The 20,407-nt window shown below is 38.6% G+C and overlaps 2 protein-coding genes across 3 annotated transcripts in view; one reads left to right on the top strand and one right to left on the bottom strand.

The window, feature by feature from the left end:
• Positions 1 to 20,407, top strand: part of Cenpp (centromere protein P) — a 175,462-nt gene that overhangs the window by 39,351 nt on the left and 115,704 nt on the right. The window contains exon 6 of one of the 2 annotated variants that reach the window (XM_087591464.1): positions 7,501 to 8,389. Coding sequence (XP_087447590.1) covers positions 7,501 to 7,563 — 63 coding nt within the window. The 3' untranslated portion in view covers positions 7,564 to 8,389. 2 annotated transcript variants of the gene reach the window in all.
• Positions 7,144 to 15,346, bottom strand: Omd (osteomodulin). Its single transcript, NM_031817.2, is given in 3 exon segments — positions 7,144 to 7,705; positions 8,450 to 9,397; positions 15,048 to 15,346. Coding segments are annotated over 2 exon segments (1,278 nt in total). The 5' UTR covers positions 9,390 to 9,397; positions 15,048 to 15,346; the 3' UTR covers positions 7,144 to 7,367.

Raw genomic sequence — 20,407 nt, forward strand, 5'->3', positions numbered from 1 at the left:
AATAGCAAAAATTTTTACTGAATGAAATTTTATATTTACTCTTAGAAAACTCAAGTAGGGAGAGGGTGTAGTGGTGAACACCTTTAATCCTTTAATCCCAGCACCTAGGAGGCATAGACAGGTGGATCTCTGCTGGTTCAGCCTACACCGTGAATTCCAGGTCATCCAGGGCTACATAATGAGACTGTCTTAAAAAAAAAACAAAAAACAAAAAACAAGCAAACAAGCAAAAACAAAACTGAAGTGGAAGCATAGACGCCATGTAAGCGTCTCTAAAGACTCAGACACTTCTAATCTTAATACCTGAGAGTGAGACCGAGCATGCAGGGCTCGGGGCTAGCCTGCATTCCACAGCAAGCCTTTGTGTTCTCCCCAACCCCCACACACACCCCAAAAATTACTTTTATTTTTTATTATTCTTTGGCACTTTCAGTAGTCACAATTCTTTTTCCTCAAGCAAAATGTGGATAAATATTTAAAATAGAGCATGGAGGCTGGCGAGAGAGCTCAGCAGTGTAGAGCATTTATTCTTGCAGAGGAACTGTGTTCAATTCTCTGGAAAGAATAAGAAGTCACTAAAGAAAGTTCAACCAATGGCTGTGGCTGACCTAGGACAGAGTTGCAAATAAAAACCAGGCATAGAGATGCTGGAACGGAGACTATAGAGTATGCTGTGGCTGAACTGACTCTTCAGCTCCCTAATTCTGCATAGCCTAAACCCCCATCCTAAGTCTTTTAAGTCCTTTCTGACCTGGTTCATCTACCCCTAAAATTATTGTGTATGATCAATCTCATCCAAAAACAAAGGCAGAACAAAGATACCATAATCACTTCTGGGAAGATAATGCCAAGTTCAACCACTCTTTAGGGAAAGCCAAATCCCTATACACAGTTCCCTATAGAATTGTTTAAAGTCGAGGTTGTTTTCATTTCAGAAAGAAATGTTACATTCTGGTAGAAAATTTCTTAGCTTTAAGAAATGTGAAAGCTGCTGCATGCTTTAGAGCAGACGTTCTATCCTGTAAGAATTTCCTCTATGACATTTGTTTAGGTGACCTTGCTGCAATACCCTTGATGCCTTAGAGGGGCTTAATTTTTTCAAGGGTGCCTTATGAGTCTGTTGTCTTCCTCCTAGTTGTCTCTCAGCCGTAGGCAACTAGAAATCTGCTGAGTAGAATTGAATTTCCAGGCTAGCGTGTGGCTCAGTTCATAGAGTGTTTGCCTAGTATTCAGGAAGCCCTGAGTCCCATTGACATCCATGTATAAGACGGGTTTGGTGGCACCGTTATGTAACCTTAGCGCTTGTGAGATGGACACAGAAGGGTTACTCACTACTTAGTGAGTTCTAAGCTAGCCAGACTCTTGCTCTTCAGAACAGATGCCAGGCTTGCCATTAATCCCAGAATGCAGGAGATTAACACGGGCAGATCTCTTTGAGCCAGCTTGATCTACAAAGTGAATCCTAGGCCAGACAAAACCTTACCTCAAAAGAGAGAGAGAGAGAGAGAGAGAGAGAGAGAGAGAGAGAGAGAGAGAGAGAGAGAGAGAGAGAGAGAGAGAGAGAGAGAAAGAAAGAAAAAAAGAAATTGAGTTGAAGAACCAAGAGGTTTCTGGAAAGAGAGAAGGGAGCAGGAAGAGAGACGGAGAGAGAGAGATGGGGAGAGACAGACAGAGACAGACAAACAGAAAATATACTAACAGAAACCATGTGGTGACTTAAATATGCTTGGCCCAGGGAGTGGCACTATTAGGAGATGTGACCTTGTTGGAGTAGGTTTGGCCTTGTTGGGAGAAGTATATTACTATAGGGTAATTTTTGCCTTCAGAACAATATGTAGAATTCTCAGCTCCTCCAGTGTCATGCCCACCTGGACACTGTCATGCTTCCCTCTGTGATGATAATGGACTGAACCTCTGAAGCTGTAAGCCAGCCCCAGTTAAATGTCCTTTATAAGAGTTGTGTTGGTCGGGGCTGGGGATTTAGCTCAGTGGTAGAGCGCTTGCCTAGGAAGCACAAGGCCCTGGGTTCGGTCCCCAGCTCCGAAAAAAAAGAACCAAAAAAAAAAAAAAAAAAAGAGTTGTGTTGGTCATGGTGTCTCTTCATAGCAATGGATACCCTAACTAAGACAAACCATAACTACTCAGTGGGTTGCTATTTTCTCCATCTTCAATATCGTCATCTGACTTCATAGGAAACTGTGGTTTAAGAGTCAGAATACTTCTCTGAGGTCTAAGCTTTGATTACCTCAGTAGCCACTCCCTTCCTGCCCAACCCCCTCAAGTTTATGCTATGGATATTTTGCCTGCACGTGTATCTGTATACCACCTATAGGCTTGATACCAAAGAGTTCAGAAGAGAGGGTCAGATCCCTTGGAACTGGAGTTAAAGTCTGAGCCTCCATGTGGTATTGGGAATTGAACATGGGTCTTCTGGAAGAGTAACAAGTGCTTTTAACCACCGACCCATCTCTCCAGTTCCAAGGAGGCTCAGTTTCTATATCTATTGAACTATATTCTAATTACTGTAGAGTTCTTTGGCCTGTATATTGTTGACACTTTGTTTGGACCTGATAGTTCTTTGTTGTGGACTATTTATTGTATGTGCACTGAGTGTGTTTGTAAGTACCTTGTCTCCCTACTCATTAGATGCAAGTAGAAGTAGCCCCCAGCTGAAAAACCAAATAAGTCTTCTGACACTGCTGAATGTCAGTCATGGTAGAGCCTCTTAAATCCCAGCATTCGGGCCTCAGGGCCAGGCAGGTTTGTTGTTGTCATTTTGTTTGTTTAATTCCAGGCTACCCAAGATACATGAGAGCCTGTCTCCAGAATTACAAAATAAAGGCTGGAGAGCTGCCTCAGCAGCAACCATAGGGTAGCTCACAACCGTCTGTAATGGGATCCAGTGCCATATTCATATATTCATATACATTAATTAATAAATGTTTTAAAACTATTTAAAGTTCTAAAGAAACTTAGAAAAATGAATTAAAAAACAAAAGTCTAAAGCAAGGAAAACCTAGAAGGTACCTACCACCTAGCTATGCACTATAGCTGTCAGATGGCGTAGCAGGTAAAAGTACTTACTGCTCTTCCAAAGGACCCAACACCCACCTGTAACTCCCAACTCCAGAGTTTCAGTTTCCTCTTCTGACTACCTCAGGCACTATCTTGCAGGCACTTGGATGTTTACTCACAAATATAAATAAAAATAAATTATATTTTAAAACTGCCTGTGAGAATTATGGAGTTACTAGATACTTAAGACTTTTTAAATCCAACATTCTAAGACCTGCTAGCAGGCTTGCTGTCTTAAATCCTGTGTTTGCGTGAACATAGATCTCTTGTTCATATGAAGCAGATGAGACTGTAAGTACTTTACCCAGCAAGGAAGGGGGAATCAGGTCACAGTGCCATGGGAGGACGAGTTCATGCTTTTTAAAAAAATATTTTATCTATGATTTTTTCTTTTAGTGTCTAATGTATTCATAGTCTGAATACTTACAGTGATGGAAGATTGTGTGTGTGTGTGTGTGTGTGTGTGTGTGTGTGTGTGTGTGATGCCATGCTACTTCTAACAGTGCTTAGTTATACCAAATACAGTTAGTTTAACTAAGATTCTTGTAGGCTATTGGAGCACCACGCAGGAGACTTGGGACTTTGAGCTGTTAAGGTCTAATCTTGTTTCCAGCTGTTCTTTTACTTTATTTCCACGGTTTAGAAGGAAAAACATGTGTTTCGAATCAGGAAACCAGGATTTTAGTTCCAGCCATCCTTGGGGACGTAGGAATTCTTTATAAGACAAAAAGTCTATAGAAGAGATGAGGATTTTTTGTTTTCTTTCTTCCTTTTCTGCTTTCTTCCCTCCTGGAGCTGGTTCTATGTGTCATATGATACACATGCATCTGCATTTTAGCTTAGTAGTCATTCAGTTGAGGAATAAGTTAAAAATCTGTGCTTCAAACAATACATTTTCAAACAATAGCATTTGAGCATATTTCTGAAGAATCTTTTATTTTTGTTTCTTTTCTAGAAGCTAAATGTGTTTATTTTTGTTGACTAATCTTGGAATTTTGTTGTGATATACATGTTTTCTTAGTCCTTATAAGCAGTTTAGCCTTTTAAGATATATATTTTTTTTTCTTTGTGTTTACTGAGAGATCCTTGGATTTGTTTGAATTCACTGTGTCAGTGATAAATATTTGTAGACCTACATTGTCTTGGTTTTCAGCAGGAGGGACTTAGTGACACAGTTTACTTGAGTGTCCTTGGAGGGAGGAACCTGAGCAAGTTAAATCTGGTCTTCATACTAGGTGGGAGATGCATGCTTGCCTTGTAGGGCAGAGGAGAAGCCTTGTGAGGGGAATGGAAGGAAGCCTGCTGACTCACCCTGGTGAGCCATCTGGAAGTGTGCTGAACTGTCTAATAATGAAATTGCTTTGGTTTGTCACAGAATATTGGACTTAAGAACCTTAATGAAACCCTTAGTGTCTTATGTCTAATACTAACCTTTTACTTGAGAACAGTGATGGAAGGGTCTCAGATGCTGGCTCCATTCTCTGTGGCCACTGGTTCGAGAAACCCACTGCTAGCCCTGCAGTATGTAGTACCCACCTTTTGGCATGCTGAGGAGGTTACTAACTGAATGCCTGCAGTCCCTGTGCCTCTAGAGCCTTCCAGCAGCCTTACACAATTGTCTTCCTTCAGAATGAGGCCAGGTAAGGTTTAGAGGTTTAGAGTGGCTGAATAATCAATCATTCAGTTACCTGTCTTACAAGTAAAAATGTAAGGTTTCATACCCACGTGTCTAATACCAATTTTTTTCTTTTTTTTCAGTTGCCAGATGTATACTTTGGGTTTTTGTTAAGGATTATTTTTTAAAATTAAAAGTGTATTTTGTAATTTAGAAGGAATTTAACAATTTTTAGACTTCAAAATTGAGAATTTTCACTTTTTAGTATAAGGGTTTAATTAAACTACTACTCGTTTACATGAATCTATAATCTACTTTGGCCAGTCAGTTTCTGCCATATCTCAATACCACTTCTTCCTGAAGTAGCTGCTTCACCAAGCCCAGGCCAGAAATTAGTTATGGTATCCATGGTTACCTGGTTTATTGTTCCTGCCTCTTCAGCATTTTGTTTATTTCTTGTGTTAGGGTAAGTTGTGTGGTTTTTTTTTTTGGTTTTTTTTTTTTTTTGGTTCTTTTTTTTTTTTTTTGGAGCTGGGGACCGAACCCAGGGCCTTGCGCTTCCTAGGTAAGCGCTCTACCACTGAGCCAAATCCCCAGCCCCGAAATTCATCTTTTTAAAGTGTACAAATTCAGTCATTTTAATATATTCATGTTTTTTATAATAACCATCATAATAATTTTAGAAAACTTGTAAAGAAAACCCTGTTATCAGTTCTTTTTTGAGACAGGGTCCAGCCCTTGGGAGTCTCAAACTTGCTGTATATGGGAGAATCTCTTTGAACTTCTAAATCTCCCACATCTGCCCTCCACTCCCAAACACTGGGGTGACACAGTTTTGTGCCAATGCACCCAGCTATTGATGTCCTCTTTTGAGGAATGCTGCCATGGATGCTCTTGGCAGACTTTGGAGTGAACCTGTCTTAAGTCCATGGGCGTGCACCTGGAAGCAGATGTGCTGATTCATACCCAGCTGGCGCTTTCCAAATTGCTGTGTCATTTTCTGTCCACTGTGTGAGGGACCAATCTTTGTTTTCTCACCAGTATTTGTTATTTGCTGGTTTCTTGGTTGCCATCATTGTAATTTTGGTTTACATTTCTTTAATGGCTCTTTTTAAATTTTAAAATGATAGAAGTTAGAAAAATAGTCTGATCTTGCTTATTTTTTAACACTCACAGTATCACATTTTTATTCTTAATGAATAATTGCATTTATAATTCCATTTTGAAGTATTTTAGAAGAATCAACGGGATCTTACGGCTTGTACCACAGGGATACACTCACTAACTAACCTGCTGTGAAATGTTTAAATGAGGGATGGAGTGCTGTTTGTGTTCATTGTGCGTTGTCAGCTGTGCACGTGTGGGCAGGGGAGGAGTTCTTTTGGTGACGCTAACAACCTGCTCAAGCAGGAAAACCAGTAGAGGCCTCTCAACACTCAGAAGTATGAACAAAGGTTCCAAATTACAGTGTGTGCATCTGCTAATTGTACCTTGTCTGAAACTTTACTGTGTGTTTTTGGATTCCTTGTACTGGCATACACAGATTTACATTTGTTCCTTTTTTTAATCACGAGTCCTGTGAAGCATAAGTAAAAGAATTCACACAACAGTTTGAATATTCACCTTAAAGCTTACTTAAAATACTTTTAAAATGAACTGAAGAACATAAGTGATACAGATGGGAGGAGGCTACAGCTCAGTCTTTTTACCTGTGGTCATTAGTAAAGCTACACAGAGAGACCCTGTCTCAAAAGAAGAAAAGAAGAGGAAAGGAAAGGAAAGAAGGAGAGGAGGAGGAGGAGGAAGAGGAGGAAGAGGAAGAGGAGGAGGAGGAAGAGAAGAAGAAGAAGAAGAAGAAGAAGAAGAAGAAGAAGAAGAAGAAGGAGAAGAAGGAGAAGAAGGAGAAGAAGGAGAAGAAGGAGAAGAAGGAGAAGAAGGAGAAGAAGGAGAAGAAGGAGAAGAAGGAGAAGAAGGAGAAGAAGGAGAAGAAGGAGAAGAAGGAGAAGAAGGAGAAGAAGGAGAAGAAGAAGAAAGGGGGCGGGCAGAGAGGCGGGAGAGAGAAAAATACAAGTGTGAAAGCCATTAAATGATCTTTCTTGAGTGAAAGACTACTGCTCAGTTAGCATTCCTCCATTTTTCCATGTCCTCTTCAGGTGGAGAGGACAGCTGTTGTCTTCACAGCCAGTGTAACTTACCTGATCATCCCTAGGAAAAAGTCCCTCATTGGAAGTGGCCTAATCAGAGGATTTTATTTAATTTATCATCGTCATTATCAGGAACACACATGGCAGCACACATGTGGCCAGACGAAAACTCCACAACCTACAGGAGTTGGGTCTCTCTATTCTCAGAGGTCAGGCTTGGTAGTAAATGCTTTATTTGCTTAACCATCTTGTTTGCCTTGCACGTTTTTGTATGATAATATTTCTAAGTTTAAAGAATATACAAAGCCATTTGAGCTTAGTTTGTTTATTCCCACTTGCCATTCTACTTTATATTTCTTAAGGTTTGCATCGTTTCTAGTAAGCACTACGCCTATGAAGTAAAACCATTCTCACTAACATCTCAAATGCAATTCGGGTCTTTATACTAGCACATACTTCTAGATATATTATTATGAGCAGGTATACGCTTACATTTGTAATTAGTAAGGCTTTATGGAGTCATAAATATGTACCTATATAGTATTTTGCCATGCTTGCATTTCATAGTAATGAGAATTAAAGTGCTCTTCTGTTTCTTCTTGACCCTCAAGAGTGTGGTCCTGACTGTCGTCTTCCTCTTCCTCTTCCTCTTCCTCATCTTGATAGCGCCTGAAAACTTGGGTCTTCAGTTGTATTGTTTCACCATTAGTGCTCCTCTGCTCACCATAATAAATACTGTGTATCCGAGGGAAGCAGAAGAAGATATATGAACTTATTGGTTCCTTCAGCTTATTTTGGTCCACACGAAGGTATGTTAAATGGTGATGGTGTAATGGATCAAGAGAAGGACACATCATTGTCACATTGATGCCTGAAAAATACAAGTCAAAAGTTTATTCTGCATATGGTAGTCATAATTCCAACATTATGAAATGAGATATAATTTTATTATAGTATATAAATGGAGTTAGATTTCATTACTTTTGGTTATGTTTAATTTTTATATTAATTAAAATGAAGTGAAACTTACATATCATATCACCAAAATAAGTATGAACACATTGGCTTTACTGATTGTATAAGTGCTTCCTAGTAGAAGCAATCTTAATTTAAAAAAAAAAAAAGAAGAAGAAGAAAAGGGGGAAAAATACATTGCTACTACCCAGGGTCATATATCTTCAGATGCTCTCTAGTACTGCTTGCTAATAATAGTCAAGGTGGTAAAGTTGAATAGAAAAGATGGTAAAAATTAATGGCATTCCCATTTCCCAGTCCACCATCTGCCATTGCCTTAGCCATCCTCAGAGAAACCCTTTTCATCACTATGTAAAGCATGGATTATTAAGAATTCATTCTTTATAAAGAGTCAGAATACCATCCTCTCATCTGCTGTGTTGGTGCATGTGCCTTTAATCTCAGCATTAGGGCGGCAGAGGCAGATGGGTACATCTATTAGTTTGAGGATAAGCCTGATCTACATGGCAAGTTCCAGGGCAGCCTGGGTTACATAGAGAAACCTTTGCTCAACATACACACACCCCCCCCACACACACACACCAAAAAAAAAAAAGGTCAAAATACCACTCTTGTTTGTTTTTTTTTAAATTTTGCATACTTTGTATTTCATTATTTTGTAGGTATAGATGTTCCAAATTCCTTGGAATGTAGAATGCTTGCTTCAGTTTGTTATGTCCAACATTGAGTTCTATAAGATTGGAAAGATTAAAGATGTCATATGGAATGTCTTCAAGTTTGTTGTGTGATATTCTTAGAGCATGAAGTTTTGGAAGTTTCTGAAAGTAATCCTCTGGTATAGATGAAATTGAATTATTTTCTAAAGATAGATACATAAGTGATGACGGCAACCCAGGGGGCATTGACTCTAACCTGTTATTGCACAGGTTAAGCTGCATGAGCTTTTCCAGTTTGGAAAGAATCTTTCCTTTTAACGTGGAGTCAGAGAGATGGTTATAGCAGAGGTCAAGCATAGTGACATTTACCAGCCCATCCATGGCATGTGTTGGAAGTGTAGAGATTTCATTATAACCAAGAAGGAGTCTTTCCAGAGATTTAGGAAGAGGAAATGGAAATTCTTCTAAGTTATTGTGATCTAGATGAAGTTGCTGTAGATTTGAAAGTTTAGCAAACACACCATAATCAATCTTTTGAGATTTAATTTTGTTGTGGCTAAGGTTAATTTCTTTAAGATGAGTTGCATTGATGAATGAATCTGCAGTCACAGCCTCAATATCATTGAACTGAAGGTTGAGTTGCTGAATGTGCATTGGAATATCTGGGATAGTCTTGAGTTTGCGGTTGTCACAGTACATTGATGTTGGAAAGTTAGTTGGACAGAAGCATTCCTTAGCACAACCTAAAATATTCTGATAAAAGGGAGCTCCATATTCGATATTTTGGTGAAACTGGAATTCTGGCTCATAATCCTCACTTGGCTCTTGCTCATAATCTTCATCCCACTGGTAAGCTTCATATTGGCCGTATACTCTAACTCCAAAACAGAAGAAGAGGACATATATTGGACTTAAAAAGCCCATTTCTTCTCCTATTACAAAGAGAAAAGCGATTAATACCCAGAAAAATTCTCATATAAGTTGACATTAGGTTGATGCCTATGTATAGCAGAATATTTGGGAAGCACAGGCACAGCTCTAATGACAATTTCATATTTAAGTACCTGTGAAATTTAGAATAATATGTTGCATTAAACAGAAGTCAGAAGTGTGCAGTTCTGAACTTTTTACTAAGTAGTCACTATCTTTTACTTGTTTACTTTCATTTTTTATAGACCACATTCCCTTTGTATCTCTTACAGGCTAGAACTTAACTGTGAAAACCAACCTGTTCTTAAATTACAGGAATTTCTGCCTCTGCCTCCCAAGTGCTAAGATTAGATATATGAAGCACAGTGCTATACGTATAGCCATTATCTTCTGGAACTGTTGGGGGGCAGAATAGGAGGGGGATAACGACTGGACTGTAAAAAAAAAAAATTTAAAGATAAAAAAGAATTGCAGTGGCTGTGTTTTCTAGACATGCTGATGTTTCTACTGACATCACCCTGCCACTCTAGTATTTTCTCCACTGTAAGTGCTGGGCATTCTTGCCAGCCTTTTCTTGATTAGTGGTGTGTGCTACCTATGTGAACACTTAAAGAATTTTGCCTATTAAACATTTATTAAACCAAAATCTCATTCCCTAATACTTCTGTTACTGAAATTCTATCCTTGTTCATTAAAAGAGTGTTCTTTATTATGTGGTAACTTATTTAGAAAACCCTGTCATTTTTTTCCTCCTGTTTTCTAAGCCTATGTACATTTTCAAATTTTCTTCTTAAAAATATTTATATTCGGCAAAGTTTCAATTTCACTTAGATTAATATTTTCATATTCTCTCCCTGACTCCCTCTGTTTACTGTTTTCTGCACTCTCTCACTCGCCACCTGCGCTCGCTCTCTCTCTCTCTCTCTCTCTCTCTCTCCCTCTCTCCTTTCCCCCCCTTCTCCCTTCCTCCCTTCCTCCCTTCCTGCTTTCCTGCCTCCCTTCCATCCCTCTTCTTTACTTCCTTCCACTCTGTCTTCCACACTTGTAGTTCCCAGGTTGGCTGAGGAGTGAGGTTGGCCTTAAACTCAAGAGCATTACCATGCCTGACTTTGAGTAATATTTTTGACTGAAGGTTTGGATTATAGATATTAAAATGCCACTATCCTTGTCTCCTAGGTGCTTGAAATCTAAAGGAGGATGAGAGACATACAGTGCAGTGTAGCTGAAGGGTATTGTATTGAGTAGGACTGTAAGGGGAAGGAAGGCTTTATAGATAATTAACAGTTATTTCTGCTGAAACCTGAAGAAGGGTGGAGTATGTTGTAAACAAGGATTTTGAAGGCTTAAATTTCATCCCTTCCATTTAACAGTTCTGCCTCTTGCTTTATTAAGAAGATAAGAATTGCAATTCCTAACCACATGCACATGCCTATAGTCCCACTTGCTTAGGGTCAGGTCATTTGAGCTTCAGAGTTGGAGGCCAGTAGTACTACATACAGCAAGATGCCTCCTCAAAAGGACAGTGTGACATTTGTTAATAATAAGAAGTTATAGTTAAGTTATGCCTTGCTTCCTGTGTGTGCATGCACATGTACCTGTGAAACCTAGAAGACAACCTCAGGCATCATTCATCAGGCACATCTACCTTTCAATTGTTTTAGACAAGAGTCTCTCACTGTATGCTGGCCAGCTAGCCAGCGACCCACAAGGACTGCCCGTCTCTGCCTCCCAGGTACTAATTGCAAGTGTGATCTCCACACCTGGTTTTGTTTTATTTTTTAACATGGAACCAGCTCTTGCTTGCAAGGTAAGTAAGGATTTTGTTGTCAGGGCTCCCTCCCCAGCTCCAAATCTTGCCTTCTTTATCTTACATGCTTATCTTGTGTCTTAGTATTTTGTTTAAACTCTCACTTTGCTTTTGGTGTTGGTGATGGGGTTTTGGTCTCCCTGCACTACCAGGATGGTCTCCACCTTCTAACGTTCAGGCCGTCCTTACCACCTCAGCCTTCTCGGTTAGGATGGCATGTAAACGTCCTTAGCCAATTCAAAGCTGCTGTCCAGTTGAAATGAGCATTATTTAGGAAACTTTTTAAAGACATTTTTTTCTATACTTTTCTCATCAGGGGTTTTATGAGAGAATGAACAAATGTCCTAACATTACTGTGTGTTAAGGAAATAATTTACATTTTATTCTTCTAGAATGCTACTCTTGTTTTTTACCATTGGTATAACTGACAGAAAATAGTTAATCATTTCTCTGACAAAACTCCTCATTTGTTCTTTTTTCTCCCATGTTTTGTCTCAGTTCTTCCTATGCACTCATGTTCTGGGCCAGCTAATTCCCAGAGGTCATATTCTGGATTTTGAACAACCCATACTCTGACCATACTATCTTCAGTAGTATCTCTAACTACAAGTATCCCCGAGTTTCAGAGGAGTCTGTCATGTTAATGCTACTGGGTTTTCATTGCCTCCATCCATCCTTCCCGACAGTCATAAGTTCCCTTTGCCTGAGATGCTACAGTTGATTGTTCTCATTTCTCCTTTGCACATTCCCTGAGTTTTCTGAGTTCTTTACATCTGGCAAATGACTCTTTCCTCCCTACCCTCGTTCTGACTCACATAGCTAAATATGAAGAAGGAAAACCAAAGCAGGCTGACAGGCTGACTCTCAGTTCTTGGCTGTGACCTTAAGTCTGGCATGGCTGCACCTCCTTGGTCCACCCCCTTTCCCTCTGCCAAGACTACTGGGTTTTTGTCTCTTTTCTCAAGGCTGTAAAACATCATTTCCCGTCATTCTTTTTGGATGAATACCTTGCTTTTAAAAGAATATTAAATAATTATTTGTACTAGTATATTGTATTTACTCTTATCTATAGGAAAGAACTAAATTGAAGTGCTTTGATCTCTTTAGTAATGAGTGATGTTGTGGTGCTGGTGCTAGTGCTGGTGGGGTTTTGTTGTTGTTTTTGAAGACAAGGTTTCTCTGTGTAGCCCTGGCTGTCCTGGAACTCACTCTGTAGACCAGGCTGGCCTCAAACTCAGATATTTACCTGTCTCTGCCTCTGTAGTGTTGGGATTAAAGGTGTGTGCCACCACTGCCTGGCTATGTGATTTTTTTTTTAAGTCTAGCAGATCTAAATAATTGCATCAATTGTTCTTTACTGTATAATCCAAGAAGGACATAGCATAGGCACTGTGCTTTGAAGAACTTTTAGAATTCTATATGAATGAGGTGATGAAGTCTATTTCCAAGTAAAGAGATAAACAACAGCATAAAAGTAAGAAGTATGAAGTTCCTAGAAATAACAACTGTTCAACAGGACAGAACCTAGTCGTCTAAATTCCTAAGGAATTTGCACTCTGCTAATGAAGTCCTAATTTAATAAAGTAGGATATTTGTGCTGTGATCTTTATCCTGCAGTGTTCTTAGTAGAGTCTGCTTTGGGGTAATCATTTTCTTGCTGTCGTTACTCAACCAGATGCCTACCGTATTTGTATGCTTATTAGTACAGCACTTTATAAATAGTAGTAGTTTAATTGGATTATTTAAGGTTGTTACATCTTCTAAAATTATTTTTATCTGTGAGACGACATGCTAAGTTGTTAGGGAACACAGAAATAAAGAGAAAATGAAAACAGGGTCCCTTCTCTGTGAAGAGCAAACAGTTTAGAAGAAGAGACCCAACACTGCAAAATGAACCATAACTAAATGGGGATGATTAGTACTGCAGGGCCAGGTCTTGATCCTCCTGGGATAAGTATCATTTGAACCAGACTTTGGCACTTTAGGAGAAATGGGTTTGGGAAATCTTACACATTTTATTCTCTTGTTGGTGACATTTTAATTGAAATTTTTTAAGGATTTTATTATACTTGCTATAAGTAATTTTTAAAATCATTTTGCTACTTTGTATCAGTTCCAATACAGCCACTAGAGTTAGATTCTAAGAGGCTGCTTTCTCAAAATGTGCACTGAGAACCAAGAAGCAGAGCTGGTTTGTGGCCCCAAGCCAGGCCACAGAGGACTCAGAAGTTCTGTCACACTTGCTCATGAGCATCCATGCACGGTGTCTTACTGCTGTCCGTGTGTTAGGACCATTAGCAGTCACCAGCAGCAACCGTAGGATTTAGAATTAGAATCTGTTGCTCAGGGGTTTGAGGTGTTGGAAGAAAAGGAATCTTGATACTTCCTGCTAGCTCATCTTAGGATCAGAAACTGGTCTTTGCAAGCACTTCAGGAAGATTGCCCTGGAGAGCAACCTTTCCTCTGAAGTCCTTTCATTTACTTCTTCCTCTCCTCCCCTGTGACACCTGCTCTCCCTTTAGTGATTTGACTTCATCTTATACAGTGAGTCTCTTCTTAGTCATTGCTGAGCGTATTTGCTTACTTTGTTTCCATAGTCTACAATGTCTGTCCTGTTCCTTGTAATAGAACTTAAAAAACCTAAGAGTAACTCACTGTCAGTCATCCCATTTCCCAATCTCTAATTTTTAACAGAGTCTCAGTGCAGTGTGCTTGTTCTAAGTAGTCAAAAGTCTGTGGAATGAGTGACTTAAGAAGTCACAGGTTGTATCTTGTTAGCAATGCCTTTCTCTGTTAATGTTGGTGACTCTAAGCATTTCACCATGCTGGTTTCTTTAGATGATTAAAAGTTACAGAACTGGGTATTCTCTTTTGTACTTATTTCTCTATAACAATATGTGATATTTCTCACTTATATTACGTTGTCTATTATAAAAATAAGAGATGGAGAAAAATTAAAGCAAAGCAATAATGTAAAATTTAAGAAATTATCCATTAATATGAATTTTGCATATAACACAATGAGAATATCATTATCATAACATTTCTCACACTTAAAGAAAAACATTCATTTAAAAAATGAATGTAGGTCCTAACCCAAATTAATAAAAATGTGTTATAATTTACTTAGTTCTGCAGTAAAGCATCTTAAAGTAAAAGCATCATAACATTTCACTATTTTAAAGATGTAATTGTTTTACTGGTATGCTATAGAAGCCAGAATATAAAAATCATTTGTACATGTGTAAATTTTTGTCTAAAACAACTTTGAATTTAATCTTCTGCTATTCAAAAAGTATCTCAGTTAAAATAATAATAATAATACATACATACATACATACAGAACCAATACATTTAAATCTTAATTAACTTAAACTTAAGAATTCTTTAATAACCAGATAAAATGTTCATATTTTGGAATGATAGAAATGAAAGCAGACATTGTAAATCGGTAATTTTCCCAGTAGGAAATTTTTCAACAAAGCATTAGCAGATTGTTTGTCGTTTAAAAATTAAGAGCAGAAAAGCACACCCAAGAAACTAAAGAGAGATTGATTCCTTTAACCCAAGAATCTATCCCTTTGTCCAATTTTATTTTTAAAAAAGAATATAAACAAATACTGTTTGTTGAGTCATTTTAAATCAAAAAGTTAAACTCACCTTACTGATCTTTTTGCTTGAAAATTTTGCCTAATCAAAAATTTATGTAATTTTAGCCATATTTTGCTTCCCAGATTGCACTTTTATGATAAGCACAGTCTAATTTAATATTTAGCAAACCCAATACACTTTTGTAACAGTAAGAATACATTCTTTAAGAGTTGAGAATGACTTTATCATCATACCTGTTGAGATTGCTTTGGTTTCAGGGATTGATGAATTGGCAATCCTTTAACTGAATCAGAAATGCCTAAATTCTTTAACGGAGTTTCTTAAAAATCCACAGTAACTCTGTGTCCAGACAGGGCTGTCCTTTGAATTACTGTAGCAATTTAAGTAAATACAATCTGCTTGGAAAACACTTGGGTTGAATTAAAATTTTGTACTTCTTTTCATTATACAGAATTTTGTGGATTCAAAGCAAGATGTTTGTGTTCTTGGTCAGATTTATGTGGCTTACTTCTTTCTTTTCTCCTTAATTTTGGTTTGAGGTGTGGCAAGAATTTTCCCTAATATGAAAGGCAAACAAGCCTAAATGAAACAACATGTACTGATTACTGTTTTTATTTTCGTTTTTATGCCAAAGAATTCTTCAGATTAAAGTCCACTGTGACCTGGAGCCCAGTGTCTCAGCAATTTAAGGTGGAATTCAAAATTGTATCCGGTCTCTGGGTTGACAGAGGCTTGTATTCACATCAGTGCTTCCCGTTTTGAAGCTAAGAATCAGAAACAGAAACAGACAGCATTTCACTTCTAGTTTACTTTGAAAATACAGTAGAGTACATTGGTTTCACAGATTAAAGGCACAGCTTTCCCACTTATATAGGCTACTCATAACTTTTCAAAGATAAATGAATTCCCTCAGCCGTTGATGCTAATGCCTTGCCTTTCCCCTCAGTACAAAAAATAACTTTATAGTGCATTTTCTCTTTAAGCAAATAAAAGCCTCCGCTGCCCAGCAACTTCTGCCTTTTACTGTGTGCATTTAGAAACTTTCTCCATTTGCTAAGTGAGCCCTCCTTAAGAGTTGCAGCTAGCAAGCCTGCTTACTGCAAGGCTAAATTTTTGTGCTAATGTTTTCATAGTTAAACAGAGTTAGCTGTGTCTCTTGGCAGCCGCTGTTGAGTTTTTTGGAAGAACATTCTTTCAAGCTTGAGAAGTTCATTTTTGGTTCTTTAAAACAGTGTTTTCTATTAGACTTTATAAGTAACTCACAGAATTTATTTTTATGTTTCAGATTTGAGAAAAGTATACAGTATTTCAACGATACTTTGGCAATATTGTAAACATCTAGTCTATTACTTGAGACATTGGTATGTGAAATGTGGCAGACCATACTTGGGCCAAGATTCCATTTAGTTACCGATCTTTTCCATATGTTTCCTATTACTGTCTTTGTTCTTAAACCTCAGGCTTTCACACTCAGGAGAAGAACAAATTTGTATTTTTTTCTCAAGCATCATTTTAGTCCCCTTAGTAGTTCTTTTAAAAGATTAATTTAAAATCAACCACTTAATTTTTCAATGTAATTCTTTATTAACTGTATGTTATGGTCTTAAAACAGTGATTATGTTGTTCTTGTTGCTGGATTAGGTGGAAATTTAGTCACTAGATAGCAGAGTACATTAAAGTCTGGGAGCCGGAAGTGTGATGCACAGCAGCAGGCGGATCTCCGAGTTGCAAGACAGCTGGTCCACAGGACACCCAGGCCTACACAAGGAACCCCTGTTCCCACAACAAGAGTGTTTCTACAAGATTAAAACTAGGTTAGCATGTATGTGACATTTCAGTTGGCAGTGACTGAAAATGAAGGATGGTTAGATAGGTGCAAGTTTCTGATCACTGATTTCTTAGGTGACTTTATTATACCAGATGAGGAGAGAAATCAAATGAATTGGTTTTGTAAAAATCTAAATTATATGGTAGATTTATGATTTTATTGACACAGACACAGCATCTCAAAGCTGGACAACACACTAGTGCTGGCTAGGGAAAGCCCTCCTGGTTCAGTCTAATTAATCTAATAGGCAAATTTTCTCATTTATTTGTTCATTGTTTAGCTCTTTTAAAAAATTAAGTACCTACTTTGTGTAAAATAGTTTAAAATTGAAGACTCAGCAGTGAGAATCTTTTTGTCATAGAGGAGATAAGTAGAAAATAAAACTTTATTGAGTGGTCAGAGTACAGAGCACGGAGTATAGCACAGAAGAAATCAAGGTAAGATAAAGATAAGTGAGGTAAAGAAGTGCAGACAGGCAGCTCTGCTCCTGCTGTCTGTGAGCTGGGTTGGAGCATGAAGTTCCCTATGGTGGGTGGTGGGAGCTGTGCTGATGAAGTGGGTTGTTAAAGGTAAGTAAGGGAAACCAGTACGAGTGGTCGATGGATTAGAGTGTGACACAACAGTAAGAACTCACGCCGAGGTGAATGCACATACAAATGACTGTACACGGTGGGTTTTTATAGACGTGTGTACATAGGTTAGAATACACGTGTATAGAGCCTTGCTTTGAAGCTGCCAAGACATGTAATTAAATATACCCTTGTAGCAATGAGCTGGCAACCGGATCTTGGGTTTAAACACCATTCTAAGTGAAAAGGAACCAGGGCTGTTCATAGGGGAAATTACTGATCTAGAAGAACTGGGACAGGGAAAGTAGAAGATAGACCTGGGACACTGAGAAGCACCAGAAAGATAAATAACGTCTTTGCAAAGAGGAGGATCTGGGAAGATCTGTACCTTCATCATCTCAGTTTTGCAATGAATCTAAAACTGCCTTAAACAAACAAACAAGGATGTAATACTGTTTTAGATGACAGATATTTAGATCTGAATAAATATCGTATGGGAGCAAGCCACGTCAGTGTCAGAAGGGAGGGATAGCATGGCACCAATTAAGCATACAGATCAAGGACACAGGTGGTGTCCTTAGAGGGTGGTGATTTGAGTAGGTATGGCTCCCATAGATTCATGTATGAATACTTGGCCCATAGGGAGTGGCACTCTTAACTGTTAGGAATTGTGCCCTTGTTGGAGGAGTGTGTCACTGTGGGGGTGAGCTCTGAGGTCTCCTAGTATTCAAGCTCTGCCCAGTGTAGAAACACAGTCTGACTGTTCAGACCAAGGCAGCCTGGCTGCTTTCAGATGAAGATGAAAACGCTTGGCTCCTTTCCTAGTACCATGTCTGCCTGCACAACGCTCCTCGTCCACCATTGATGATAATGGTCTGAACCTCTGAAATCATAAGCCAGCCCCATGAAATGTTTGCCGTCGTAAGAATCGCCTGGGTCGTGGTGTCCGTTCACCAAATAGAGCCGTAAGATGGAGGCATAGCAGGACCAGCATCCTGGTAGACGTGGACTGGGAAGGAACCACCTTCCAGTGCTGGAAGTGCAAACATACGATTTATTGTGTTTGGTTTAAAAACAAAAATCTCGCCATGTTGTCTAGACTAGCTTCAAACCCTATAGTGCAAGCAGTTCTCCGGCCACAATTTCCCTACTTCCTGGGACTACACATCCTTCGCTAACTTGGAACCATGCTTGTAGGGAAAACACACTGTTTAATAACTGAGCTCTTTCAGATGGGCCCAGTTGGATAGCTGTAGTACTAACCCACACACTTAAGTACATTTGCCTGGGCAAACATGGCTTACCACGCACTCTGTATTCACCCTGACTGGCTCTGAGAAACTAACTCTTTTGTAAGCTTTCTTTTCCTTCAACATTTACTTTTTCTGTAAACAGTTCCCCCATCCCAGCCTCATACTCTCTTACATAAGGCAGAAACTTATAATTCTCCAAATTAGAGCCTTCTGAAGCAAACAGTCTAGCTCCTTTAGAGTTAGTAGTGCCTCTTGTTACAATTCTTGGGTCTAAGATCACTGCACCCTAAACCTGGGAAGACAAATTCCCTGAACATGAATCTCAGACCTTGAAACAAGTACTTCATTTGTTAGGAAAACCCAACAACCTCTCACCTAAGTGTTGTCCTTCCATCACTCCCAGAATGTACATGTAGGGAAATCCTTTGCATACTAACTCCGAAGATCTTCTGGTTTGCAGTGTTTGTTACTATATCCACTTATTCTCAGGAGGGCCTTGACTGGTCTCACATTCACACATTTTCTTCTCCAAACTTTTTTCCCTTATTAATTTATATAAAACTACTTTTTGTTCTTGTTCTTTGAGAGTTTCATACAATATATTGAATCATTCACTACCAACCTTTTACCTTAACACCCCCACATCCACTTTACACCCCTCTTGACAACTTTGTATCCCCTCCCCCCCCCCAACTCCTCTCTCTTCTCTAATAACCTACCCACTCCAAATTGTGCTGTCCACATGCTTTGGGTGTGAGCCATCTACTGCAGTGTAGGTAACACACTGATAAGCATGTCCTTCAAACTGACTCTTCCCTAGAGGTCACCAACTATGTAAAGCTTCTCGGGCCCTCATTAGTCTCTTTCCATTGCATCCTAGAATTTTGACTGGCAATTAGAATGACTATACGTAGTTGTCTTTGACCTCCTACAGAAGATGGAAATACCACCTTTCCTCCAAGTAAATTAAAGAATTAGTACATTTTGCTTTGGTATCAGTATTTTAAGTGTCTAGCAAAGTGTATCAGTAATAGGATGGGTACTAGGGAACCTACTTGCAACAGAACATGGGAAGCTGTTCTCTTGGTAGATAAAATAGCCCAGACAACAAGCTTAATTGTATGGTCTGATAAGGATACAACTTTTAAATTTTGATTATTTAAGATTCCAATACAAGAAATTCAATGATATCTTGCCTTGTTTGTGAGTCAGAAATTTAGATAGAAGGTGAGCAGAAACACAGGGTCTAGACTACAGTGTCTATTGCATGGATTAGAGTATGGGATCCAATGTTTGTGGTATTAAATGTGAATATGTTTACATAAAAATTCAATAAATCTACATATCAATTATACGATGCTTTTAGTTGTAAAAATTTGTTAAGCTATACTATATTTAATGGGGGCAGCGTAGAGTGACAGAAAAAATAAAGGGACCCTGAAGGATTGGTTTATATTTCTTGCTGGCTGATGTTCATGAATTTCAGCATAACTTACAACTTACAAAATTGAAACTGCTATAAAGCTTGTCTTCATAGAAATACTAATTCCTTTTCTAAGCAGTAAAAAAGACAAGATTGTTAAAATAGTTGATAAGCCATATATGGGCCCAAAGTCTTACATGACCTTTGAGTTTGGCCCTGTCAGCAATCCTTTCTTCACAAACCTAAACAATACAATACCTTAAAGGAAAAAAGTATGGAGTGTTTTGTCAGCCCAGACTGGCCTCAAAATCTCTATGTAGCCAAGAATGATTTTTAACTCCTTATCTTCTTGCCTATATCTCCCAAGTGGCCCAGCTGGAAATTTGCGAAGATAAAAATAAATAAACCAGCTCATATTTTTTTACTTAATTTTTTAAATTTTGCTCTACCTTTGAACTATATTATAAATTATTACCTTTTCATGGGCTTGCAAGAAGTACACCCCAGCTATGTGAATTTG

Source organism: Rattus norvegicus, chromosome 17, assembly GCF_021556685.1.
Source record: "Rattus norvegicus strain SHRSP/BbbUtx chromosome 17, alternate assembly SHRSP_T2T, whole genome shotgun sequence".
In the NCBI taxonomy this organism is placed as follows: Eukaryota; Metazoa; Chordata; class Mammalia; order Rodentia; family Muridae; genus Rattus; species Rattus norvegicus.